The sequence below is a fragment of the Diplotaxodon limnothrissa genome, linkage group LG1 (assembly GCF_057381915.1).
Source record: "Diplotaxodon limnothrissa isolate DT_005_m linkage group LG1, D_limnothrissa_male_GT1.1, whole genome shotgun sequence".
In the NCBI taxonomy this organism is placed as follows: domain Eukaryota; kingdom Metazoa; phylum Chordata; class Actinopteri; order Cichliformes; family Cichlidae; genus Diplotaxodon; species Diplotaxodon limnothrissa.
The window spans coordinates 33,047,949-33,061,003 of record NC_140596.1 but is presented as its reverse complement, the minus strand read 5'-3'; the positions used below and the strand labels follow the sequence as shown (position 1 = coordinate 33,061,003).

General features: G+C 38.5%; 1 protein-coding gene across 1 annotated transcript in view; it reads left to right on the top strand.

Moving 5' to 3' along the window:
- The first annotated feature begins 518 nt into the window (after nt 1–518).
- The window catches only part of luzp2 (leucine zipper protein 2), a 168,062-nt gene continuing 155,525 nt past the window's right edge, over nt 519–13,055 (top strand). The window contains exon 1 of the mRNA XM_085357408.1: nt 519–730. Coding sequence (XP_085213534.1) covers nt 669–730 — 62 coding nt within the window. The 5' untranslated portion in view covers nt 519–668. The remainder of the gene's footprint in view (nt 731–13,055) is intronic.

Below are 13,055 nucleotides of genomic sequence, written 5' to 3'. Positions count from 1 at the left end.
GACCTGGTATCTTTTCGTCAGAGTTTATTATTTCAGTTTATTCAGGTCTTCATTTTCCGTTTTTGCTCACTAAAATTTGGTACCAGACCTTGATTTCTGCTTGAAGTGCAGAGCTTCAGTAATAATTGCACTATAAATCTGTTCATGCCTTCACTAAACTGTGACTTTGCTGTTACTTGCAGCCACGACCTGGCATTGCTAAATGTTTCCACTAAATGTTTTGGCTCGTACCTCCACCTATCTATCACAATGCAAGGAAGTAAAGAGAACGCAGTGAATGGAGAGGTGTACTGTTGCAGGAACAACCAACACCAAACAATGCGAAAAAAAGAAAAAAGAAAGCCTTTCGCCAATAGCTATAGCTGCACTGGCGCTGACATCATATCACTCCCACATCTCCCTCTCTTGATTTCAGCCCCACCCGCTCCTTTCCATTACCAAGTCGGTCCGTGTCCCCGTGTTATTTAAAGCCGGAGATCCTCCCTCTCGCCGAGCCACTGTGTTGCATCTGTCTGCCTCGCCGCTTGTGTGTCTGGGTGCGTGTGTGGATGAGAGTGCGCTAAAAAACCCAGGCAGCCAGTGGGAGAGCTAGAGAGCGAGGGAGAGAGGCACGGGGGAAAGGCAAAAATCATCCAAGAAGGGAGAAGGAACGGGAGTGTGAGACAGCTATGAAATTCATCCAAGCTATTTGCTTACTGCTTCTCTGTCCAGCTCTGAGCCTCAATACCAGGTAAGAGATAAACAAGAAAACATTTCTTTTCTTTTTTCTTTTTTCTCCTGTCAGTTTCATCCTGCCGGAGACTCTGAAACAAAAGGGGTGTCTTGGTTCAAAGCATGGTATTCTGGAGGTCTGCTCAGTCCTGCCAAATACTGAAGCGTTAATTCGTCCCGGCAGTGGCTCTGTGTGTGCTAAGAATGTTAGAAACTGAGAGACTTAAAGGAGGAAGGAAGAGCTTAGCTGTTGAACTGGGCTATTATCTTTTTTAGTTCTGAAGCAGGCTGAGACACAGTTGTCCTTTTGTGGAGGTAATTCACTGGATTTGCCTCCTCCGCTTTCCCCTGAATAGTGGCGACATTGCTTTTTTTTTTTTTTTTTTTTTTTTGAGGACTTTTGCTGCCTGGTCTGGGAGGGAGCAAGTTGAAGTCAGGGGAACTGAGAGAAAGGACAAGGCGACTTGTGTTGCAGTGCCTTAGAAAGAGCAGGTGTGTGCGCGTTTCCTTTCGCTTATCTGCAATATTAAAAAAAAAGCTCAAGGAACAGTGATAGACAAGAAGGATGGACAAATGAAGAGAGCGATGTGTAGAGAAGGAGAGTTTTGATGATTAATTAAATCATTGATAAAATCATCCTTCTTCTCTGCCACTGCCTGACACCACTGCCTTAATGAGAGCCGTGAGAGGGGAAATTCAGGGCTTTGACTTTACCATAGAGACATCACACGCAGGAAGGCATGCATTATAAAACTTGCCTTTTCCGCCTTTTCTTTTCTCCATCCCATCTTTTAGTGGTGAGTGAGTGGAATGCAGTTTCTGGGGAAAACATCCACGGGGAGAATGATGTCTTTGAACTCAGTGTTTTTTGCTGTTGATTTGAACCAAATGGACACATGTCTGTGCATTTGTTAGTGACATGCTAAACACCGTCAGGGCTAGCAATTATTTATTTTGCCTCAAGGGTTACAACAGAGGAGAATTTGTAGAGAAAGTCAAGGTTACTGCACACATCCAACATATTTGTCAATAGCAGAGAGGTAGCACTGATGATGTATGAGTCATATAACTAGGGGCTATATTGATGTATTAACCTCTAGCATTTAGCAGTCAGCAATCCAAGTACTCACGCATTTTTTATTTAATTATTTATGTTCGTTTAGCACACCTACAATTAGATGTTTCCTTTAAGTCATATATACAAGTAATCTTCTGGTAACAACTTTTTAATCATTTATCAGTTTTTTTTAAGGGTTTTTTGAGTTCGCAGACTCATTTAGCCATTTTCTAAGCTCTGAAACTAATAGTGCTTTTGTTTGACTTTGATTAATTAAAATATACGCTGTCTCCCAAGATTTATTTTTAAACCGTGTATACCATTATTAGTCTTAGAGGTAATCTTTGAACACTAATTGGAGAGCAGGGCATTACAGTGGTAATTTGGCAGGTCAGCACAGATTGTATGCTACGTCTTGAGGGGGAAAGTCATGAAAAGTAATTACCAGAACACACAGATGTAATCAGTGTTTTATAAGACGGTTTGTTTCCAGACTTAGCATTAAAAAAAAAAAAGTAATGGGATTGGAAGGCTGCGCTTGGTTAAGAGCGGAGGGCTGGTCGAGAAATAAGGTCAATTGTGACCTTCTGAACTTCAGGTCATGTTAAAAAAAAAGGGAGAAAAAATGTTCACACCTGAATAGATTTGCAAAGCCACGTCTGCCTGCTTTGCCTTCAGGAAGCAACATATCTGACTAGCTAATCTTATAATGCCGGAATTGAAAAAAAACAACAACCCCAAAACAATCATTTCGGCGAATTCAAATAATAAACTCCTACATTATTTTTCTTTTTCTGGAGCCCCAGTTTTCTTTAAATTGATCTTTTTATTCTCTGTGGTAATTATTCAGATTCAGTAAAAAAAATTGCATGCTTGTTTTTTTCAGGCTCAGATTTCCATGATCGCCAATGAACTTTTTGGCTCGTAGTGAAAGATGCTTCTATTATTTTGTCTAACAATAACGTGGTGACACTTTTGCTCAGGACTGTGAGTCTACAGATGGCCATGGTTTTAAATGTTAATGAAAAGGACAGCATAAAGGCACCTCTACAGGGATCCTTGGATGGATTCAATTAAAGGTCTCCACTGAGCAGGTTTAGTTCTCCTGCTGTGGTTGATATGCTTAAAGGTAGACATGTCAGATATACGGCTATGCATTTCAATAGCCAGCTGTGTATTGTTCTACTAAACTGTGTATTAATCTAGCGTCCCTCTACAGTGATCCTGCTGTGGTAATGACTGTTACATTTTTTTTTATTGTTGTTGTCATATTTATTTGTTTTCCGAACTTGTTTGAAGTGGTACAGACGTTTAGATTTTTTGAACCTCTTCTGTGCCTGTTGTGTTTCTGTTTTCATTCAAATTCTTAAAATTTCCTTTTGCTCCTTTCTTATTGTTTTAATAAAGCCACATGCCACATGCCAAACCTGGGAATGACGTTGGTGCCGCGGGTGGCTTTTTGTTGTTTGATCCAGCTGGTACTCCAAACAATAGCTGATTGCTTCTTCAAGCAGCTGTCACATTTTTGCTGTTATCCTGGAGGTCATGGGTCCAAACATTGCTTATCATTTGTGACATCCTCATTTTTTCTTATAATAGTGTGGCACTGAAGAGACTGACTGCGAGGTGTATCTGCACCAGTAAAATGAATTGTGACTGTGACTGTCTAGTCTGTGTATTGCTCTGGCTGGCTTTGCTTGATTCATTTCATCAGTGGTGCGTAAGAGAATCCATTTCATATGTTAACTGCAGCCTCTATCCTGCGACCTGATAGAGTCACCTAAAGAAGTGAGAATTAATAAAATAGGAACTGTGTCAAGTTTTCATGCGTGATGGCTGCATTTCGATGTGCCTTTGGTCTGCTTAAAGGTGCTGCGGGGAGGTTTTAAAAGACAAAACATCCTTAACAAACAATGGCAAAAAATAAATAAATGAATAAATAAAGAAGAAAACTTTGAAACTTCAAGGCTGTTATAAAGACCCTTCTTCCAGATGAGCATAGAGGAATATGGCACAAGCCTTCATAACTTTCTGTCAGACAGACTTTATAATATGTGGGTAATGGTTCTTTTTAACCTAATCAAATAGTTTTGTTGGCTAAACCAAAGAAAACTCTAACTGAAAGTCATTAAAGCCACAAGGGAACTATGGAGTAAGCTTTGCCACCAGATACCACTACAACCATGTTTATTTCTGTTTTACTGTCTTAAAATCTAAGACTTTTAATAGGCTTACTAACTAAAAGTACGTATAAGAATTCTGTTAACATTTTAATGTCATCTCTGTAAAAACTGTAAAACTCAAAATGCTGTTTCCAGTTCTCGGTTATTTAAGTCCTTTATAAAGAATTATGGTGTTTTAATGAATTGAGCGGGTTACTCGGGCCACATAATAGTGGTGCAGGGCCATGTGTCATTGAAAAAATCAATTGGTACTTAGGCACAACACAAGGTTGCATTGACATCAGTCCCATGAGATATGACTTTCCACTTCTGGGTCAGCACTGGGGGCTACTACAGTAAGCTTGTCTCCTCTGCATTTGGCTTTTTTTTTTTTTGCTCTATACAGATCAAACAGCTCCACCTTTTTAAACTTTCACATATTCCCTTTCAGAGCATTTCTTGAAACATATTTGACTCATTTCTTTGACACTGTCTTTGATGTCTCTTACCTTAGCAGACTCCTCTTGGAAACAGGGATATCTGGTGGGATCTCCACAATATCAAATATTTATGAGTATTTTGGACAGCAATTGAGTACAACAGTGTTGCTTTATATATTAATAGCTAGTAATAGAGATGTTACCGGTCACATTGCAAATTATTATTTTAAATTGAGACTGCCCTTAACGTTATATAAGGTCAGACATGAAAAGGAGGGTCATTCCTACATCTGATAAAAATACAAACAAACCAAAAAACAAAGGAAAATCATCAGATTGCTGTTTTTGGTGATTTTGCCTTTAATAATAAGCTTTTTTTTTCTTTTTGAAACTGTGTTCATGTCCATTAGTGACATTTTAAAGTGGACCTCTTTTGTTTTTCGGTATTTCCTGCTGCTACAATGGCCGTAGTTTCAAATCAGGGTAGGCATTTATACAAAAAAGGCTGACAAATCAAAAGATTTAGATCTTTGTGGTGTCAGAGAGTGCGGATATTATTAATATTGTCATCTCAGGCACACAGTTTAAGCTTTGAGCATAGCGGCCCCATCCATCTGCTGTTAAATCCTTCTGTTTGTGAAGGGTAGCTATAGCACAGTATGAGATAACCCAGGATTAGTTTGAACTTTGACCCACACAAATGTGCTTTAGTCGAGTCCAAGAACAAAAATATAGAGCAGAAAATGAGCATTAATAGGTCAATTTGAAGGCAGGAAACGGCAGGTAGGAACTTTTTTGTTTTTTTTTCTCTTTTCTCTTCTCCACGCTCTTCCATATTTAGTTTTGAGAATCAATCTTCTTTCAGGGAAATGGAAATAAATATCACAAAATACAAATTAATGTGCTTATTTTACAGCATTTCTTTTGGAATTTAATGTCTCTCATTTCCTGTTCACTTAGCTTATGTTCCATATTTAAACATGACATTTTATTCATGTTTAAATATGGAAGTAATCAATTGGGGAACTTCATTGAGACATCTGTTAGGTTAATTAAAAATATGTCTTGCCTCAAGCATCAAAACTTTGTGCTCTGTCTTAATTTACGTAGGTCCTTGTGGAAATGGTTCAGTACATCTGCATTTTCACATCACAGAGAGCGTTTTCTCTTATAAAGCAACATCTCAACGTGCAACTGTTTTCTCATCCAGTTGAGTAGAAAGAGTGCAGAAATGTGCTCGCAGATGCTGCCTTCGCCTCACGTGTGCGGAGCTGAAAAATTGCAGCAAACCTTTATTTCCATCAAATCAATATTTTGTTACAAATGATAAACATATTCAAACAAGATGTACAGCAGTGGAGAGAAACTCCACATGACATTTCATTGTGCAAGTGCTCACAGTTTGATTTATTTTCAGCTTTGCATTTCTAAATTTTATGGATAAAACAAGCCGCATACAGAGTGAAGCTGCTCACAAACATCGTCTGGCACATGGGGAGAGTGAGAATTAACTAGTCAAGCATGGAGCTGATGTGGAATTAGATCTAACTGTTGAGGAGGATACGATGGTAATATAAAGCTATACATTGATGGGACTTCAGTTGGTTGGCGGGGATAATTACAAAATGGAAACAATTCACCCTGAACATCGTTTACCATTTGAGTGATAAAAGGGCAGCTGTTTTTAAAAATAAGGTTCTGTTAATTAAGTGTGTGACGCAGAGCTTACCTATGTTCGTTCTTAAAGGCTTAGCTGTGTGGCCATTTTTCTCAATTGGTATTAAGAGCGAGATCGTTAGCTAAATGAACTGGTCCTTTTGTTTGTACTGAAAGACATTTGGGTATGCTGGCGTGTTTGGACTGACATGCTTTTTGCAAACATTTAGGAATTTTGTAATGTGGCAAAATGTGTAGGAAAGAGACCGAAAGCACACCAACTCTGATCTGTGTAATTACAATAAGGTAGCAACGTCTGAGTGACTTTTCAATGTACAGCAGTACACAGCTGTATCATGATTCGGCCAAGGCAGCATGACACATTTGCATAGATGAAAATTACTTGGAGAAAAAATAAGCATGATTTCCTATTTTCACATTTTGCCATAGCATCAAACAGCATCTATAGCAGAGGCATGATTATAGATATGACTTTCAGGGACTCCTCAAGATGAGACAAAATGATATTTGTGCAGCTCAGTAATGTCCTCCACAAATCAGACTGTGAATGATAATTGAAATTCAAAGGACATGGCGTAATGGTCACACCATGGCAGCCACACTGGCCACATGACAGTAATGAAGTGGGCTACAATAAACAGAACCTGGGTGGCTCCTACAAATGAGAAAGTAATTAAAAGGACCACGATTGGTGCTGGGTGAAGAGTAGACAGGCATTCTATATTCAAGGCCACATTTCAGGTACTATGTTCTCTAAAAGATATCTGCAATGACAGCAGTGTTTATTCTTCAAACACTTCAAAAGATTTATCATGTAACGGCACATTATCCCATGTGCCATATGACAACCTGGATATTTGCTTGATGTAACAAAACAAAGATTTTGGAAATATGGTGGACGAAAAGATTAAAAATTCTACCAAGATAGTGTCATTCTTTTTCAACAAAAACACTGCTGAAATTTTAAAAGAACTTTGGGATCAAATAAATATTGAGAAAAATGTGAGCTTGACTGGTGCAGCGGTGCCCGACCTTCTGTTATCTCGATCTTAAAAGCTTTACCACAATTATCATTCTCCTTAAATAACAAATGTGGCCTGGCATTATCAGGTAAAATGCTTGTTGCATGACTGCATTTAGCACTGACGGATGACTGCACTTCAAATGAATTGCAAATGCTAATTATCTAAAATTGCCCAGTAAACGAAAATAGACTTAATACCATTTCTTCAGTGTTTTCAGTGTGGCGTTAGTGTTCTGCCTTTGCAGTGTTGGATTCAGTGTTGGGGGATATTATTGTTCCTGAATTCAATGATCACAATTATGGTTGCTAATTAGCAATTATGCCACTTGAGTTCGTCAAGTTCCTAATTTATCTGTAAAAGGGCAGAACACAAAAGAAATCAACAAACAAGCCCTTTTATTTGTGCTTGCATAACTGTCAACTGATCTCCATTTGTTTGGGAGAAAAGACAACAATGGCACAGAGTAGTCTACAAGTTTGAAGCAGTGCAGACATGCACATTTCTTTCAGTTTGTTGCATGAAAGGAGATGAATGTGACTGTAAAGTGTAAAGATGTTCGTGTTTCTCCTATTAGGACAGGAATTTTGTCTGATATGTGGAATGCATAGAGTTTAAGGCTGTGTCGTTAACTGGCAAACAGTAAAGCATTTCCACTTTTCTCAAGGATCTGAAATGAATAATTTTTTTTACAGGATATCAGAAATAGAATTAGGAATATAAGTAGGAAAATCCTAAAGCTTTGGAATCGTAGTACTGCTGAATTGACACTAAAATTAACACTAATGAAAGTACCGTTTGTCTTAACCCTGAAAGCTATAAGCATGGTTATGCAAAACCATAAGCAAAATACACATCAAGTAACTATGTACTACAGTTAGAAAGTATCTTGAAAGTAGAAATAAAAACAGCTTCCTACTGTGACTGGAAACAAGCAACTGCAACAGAGAGCAGAGACAGAAAACCAAAAAAAAGATGCTAAAATGTTCTGTGGAACTAAGAGTCAAGTGATAATTTTCTGTGACTCCACCGCCATGTGCAACATCTTTCAGATAAAAAGCTGTGCTTTCCTGTGTTGTTGTTAATGCTATGTCTTGAACTGTGGTGAACACCCTCTCTGCTGTAATGTTAGGGAAAGTCATTATTATCCATAACATGGTATGGGCACAGGTCCCATCCGGTCATTAAGTCTGACGTCACTAGCCGTGTCTGGGCCTAAACTCCGCTGCAGGTCCATATAGCACCTGTATAAAAAAGCCCAAAGCCGACTGTACTTCCTCAGGAGGCTGAGGTCTTTTAACATCTGCAGGAAGCTCCAGAGGATGTTTTACCAGTCAGTGGTTGCTGGAGTACTTTTCTATGCTGTGGTGTGCTGGGGGAGCAGCACAGCAAAGAGGGACTCATCCAGGCTGGAGAAACTGATCAGGAGGGCTAGCTCTGTGGTCGGCATGAAGCTGGACACTCTGGTGACAGTGGCAGAGAAAAGGACATTAAAGAAACTGATGGACATTATGGACAATGCCAGGCATCCTCTGCACACGGCCATTAACAACCAGAAGAGTCTGTTCAGTGACAGGTTGCTTCTCCCAAAGACAAGAACTAACAGACTTAAAAACTCCTTTGTCCCACACGCCATCAGACTGTTTAACTCCTCTCTGGAGGGGAGAGGGAGGGGAAACAGGAGGACAAAGGAGGGGGGAACAACTAAGCTGTAGTGCCTCTTCACCTCACTGTGCAATACCTTTTGTGCAATACTTTTGTAAATAGTCAACAGTGCAATTGACCTCAATACTTGAAATGTGCAATTCACTTGTATTTTATTTTTTATTCCTATTTATTCTATTTATCCCCTTCGTATATTTTATTTATATTGTCTCTGTATTTATATATGTGTGTGTGTGTGTGTGTGTGTGTGTGTGTGTGTGTGTGTGTGTATATATATATATATATATATATATATATATAATATTCTGTAACTCTGTAACTTCTGTCGGTGCTGTGCTTTTTGGAAATCGAATTTCCCAGAGGAACCCACCCGAGGGATTAATAAAGTTCTATCTAATCTAATCTAATCTAATCTAATCTAATCTAATCTAATCTAATATATCAAACGATCACTATGGCATTACTAAGAGTTGAAAAACTGTCTAAAGTCTTTCATCTTTAATAAAATGATCAGCGTTCTGCTGTACCAGGTGTAACAATTGAGTTTAACATCCAGGCATCCATGAAAACGGAATTTATGACATTTAACGGAGTTAGAAGTTAGCAGGAAGTTAGCTCGCTAGCTTCCATCTAAATACAATATAGCATATCCTGACTGTGGGGTTTTGGAAACAAATTACAATGTACAGCTCTGTTATCACTTCCAACATAAATGAAGACAGAAAACTAAACAGCAGTGATGTTTGTAGGGTTACTGAAGTTTGGCTAGCTGTAGCTAATGATGTGCTACGTGACCGCTAGCGACACAGCTATAGCATAATATAAACAAGCTAACTTTTTTTCCACTCGATAAAAGTTAGCGTGAGTGTTCTCGGTGGTCAGGAACAAATGTAATCGCATGGCAGGATGCTGCAAAAGGACCAAACTTCAGCCAGGAGAACAACTGAGATAATCCATCCACAATACGAGGTTAGTCATTCATATACTGCTGCATGGGCTGGGCTGTAGTTACATCCTATGATTTTAAAAACTGAGCTTAAATAAATGATTAGCGGTAATAAAAGCCGAGGGAGGTCAACAGTGATCACTGACTGTTTTAGGAGCTTTTTGAGATTAAATAGAAGAAAATACAAAACATTAAACATGTTAACAACACAAAAGCCATATTAAACGCAGACTACTTTAGGCCCGGAAATAGGATTCGTCACGTCATCACTTAACGACCGGATAAAATGGAGCAGAACATTTCACTTATGCTTTTCCACCACCAGAGCTGGTTGAAGTTTTATAAAGTACTGCTCTGCCCAATATTTGTCAGAGCTGGAAAGTGTGATGCTGTTGTGTATTTGATGGGGTATGATGAATTCTCTTGAACTACAGATGAACTACAAGGATACTGGAAAATCCGCTATTACACAATAGGCTATTTTCACAATTTATTTAATTGAGGAGTATTGCAAATAAGCTCATTATTACTGTGTGAATTGTTTTTAGCTATTATGTAGTTCCCTGCTTCTTAGGAACTGAATTCAACATCATTTTGTTCTTTCTGTATCTGCCATTGAGTACTGGAAACATACAGTAGTGTACACTGGATGCTAACTGCAGTGAAACTCTGCAAAGCCGAGGAGAGCTGACTGTAAGTGCACCCTCTCACTGTCTTCTTGCATTCATGGTGTAATTTGAAATAATCTTATTGCAGGTTTGCATTATAGCTGCTGGGAGCCATACCTTTGATGTGAATCTTCATCGTTGTGTCAGCACAGATATTAGTCACTCTTGTAATTGACAGGCATTTAATTGCACACTCCCTGTAAACATGATGGCTGTTCTCTCAGTGACAAGTCATTAGTGGGCAGCCTGCTTTTTTTTTTTTTTTACAGTGAGGTGCAAGATGTATAACCATAATAAACAAAAGCTGCATATAAAACACCCGTGTTGTTTCAGCTGGTTGTTGCCGGGCAGCCAGGAGTCAATTCTCTCTTCAGCTAAGGAAGAATGCATGCATATAGTTATTTGCTCACGTATGTGAACTGAGATTCAGGGACTTTCATGTATTAGCTGTCAGTCACAACATTAAACATAGTGTATATATTTCCCTTGCTATATGTGATTTTGAGCTGTTTGACATCTGTGCCACTCGAGTCTGCATTTATTTATACCAGGTTGGGCTGCAACTAGTAACATTTGTAATTTTTTAGATAATATTTTGTAGTGATTAATGTATTTAATAATGTGTTAATCCATTACAATTATTTACTTATTCATTGAATTTTTTTTTAAAGGATTCGGTGCAGCCCTTTTACATTTTCCCAGTGGATTGATGTTTGATATCAAAATATCTCGTTTTGTCTGACCAGTGGTCCAAAATCCAGAGTTGAGCTGAGAATCGCACAACTTTTTTGTATTGGAATTACTGGAACCAGAGCATGAATGGCAATGTTATTTTAATTAGCTTTTGAAAACAAATTTGATTGCTATAACGCTTGGCTCGATAAGTGTTATTAACTGAAAATCTAAAGTCCGGAACGTCTAGGTAATGACTGGATTAAATCCCGATTCTATGGCCCAAGTGTTAAATTGTTATTCTTATTTTTTCTGTGTCTCATTTTTCATTTTCCACACGTATTTCTGGTTGTAAGACCCCATTAGCAAAAGCATTACTTACAAAAGTAATGCTTAGCACAGCTGCTGTACACACTGTTTTAAACAGATTTTTCTAGGCTTGGCTCTGCATGACATCAGAAAGAGTGGACAACCTTACTTAATACAGCCATCTCAGAAGCCACACCCACCTTCTGTCCAACTCTTCTCTCTGCGAGGGGCAGTTGGCTTAAAGGGAGAGGAGCTGAGGAGGATAAATAAAAATAACTTTGAATCATAAATCATGCAGAGCTACTGTAGTAGAGTAAAAAGGTACAAATGTGAGGTGAAAAGGAACATAATAGCACCTCTTCAAACATAAAACAGAAATGCCATTCGAACCGAGAGAGATGAAAATCCAACCAGCTATATGAATTCTGTTTTGGTTTCCATCTCTCCTAAGGTTATGCTTTTATTTATTCCTGGAGAGGAGTTACTAAGCAGATCGGGTCTTTTCAGTAACACCATGTTTCACATTCATATGGCGATACTCTTTTACACCAGGGTGCTGCCCCTCACAGATCACATGTTCTTCCACTGAAGCGGTTTAGTGCTTGATCTGGACTACCGCTGCGGTAGTTTTCAGGGGATCGGGGGTTTCGCGTTCATCTTGCCCACTCTGATTTCTCAGCCTTTCTTGGGATTCAGCTCTTAGTCACAGAGTACTTGTCTAATCATTAAGCTGTCACCAGTAATCTACCATAATAACGTTTCCCTTGTTTCATTCTTTTCCACCGTTAAATGGGCCATAATTGGTTCACTAAGAAATGTGCTCAGAGGCATTATTCACAGAATATTAGAGAGACCGGAGGATGGAGGTATTGGTTTTGGCGTGAACAAAAGGCACAGATCATAAATAATACAGGTTGACACAAAGTGCTTAGATCATGTAAAAGATACACACAGAGAGTTCAGTGGTTTGGCCTTTTTATCAATATATTTATTGTGTTATATCATTTGTCTGCGCTCTAGTTGTGCGGCTGCCTATTGAGACGGCTCTATTTTGTCAAAGCTGTCATTAATCTCTGTTTTTCTCTTCTTTCATTCGTTATTAAAACTTGTTCTGATTTATCTAAGACATGGTATTTGAAGTATCTGTCATTCAAGCCTTGTGTTTTATATTTTTCACCCTTGTTTAGCAAGTGGTGCCTTAAAATATGCTTATTATTTATTTATTTATCTGAGCAATAACCACCTAAGGCAGTGAAGTAAAGGGTAATGTTGGTGCATAACCGCGGCCTCCAAATTAGAATTAGTCTGTTGGCAAGTTTAAAGTAGAGTTACTTGATGCTAACAACAAAACTTGCCTGGAGACTTGAAGCCTTATGAATACATGCAAATGTACAAAGGCCTTGATTATAATAAGCGGTAAATAAACAAATGGAGACGTGAGATGGAATCTATTCCAGCTGAAGTTCTAGGCACAATAACAGGGACACCTGTTCAAAAAAATGCAGCCCAGTCAGACAGCTGTGCTGTGAATCTAGGGTCACAGCAGTCTCCAGACTGCTTTTTTTTCTTTTTCTTAAGAACAGAAGAGAAACAACACCTGCCATGTTACACCATTTGAAAAAAGACAAAAATACATTTTAAGCAAAGACTTGTGAAATTACTAAAAAGGTTACTAAAAGGTTAAGCTTTTGTGGTATTCTTTATCTCTTTAGAAAGATACTGTGTA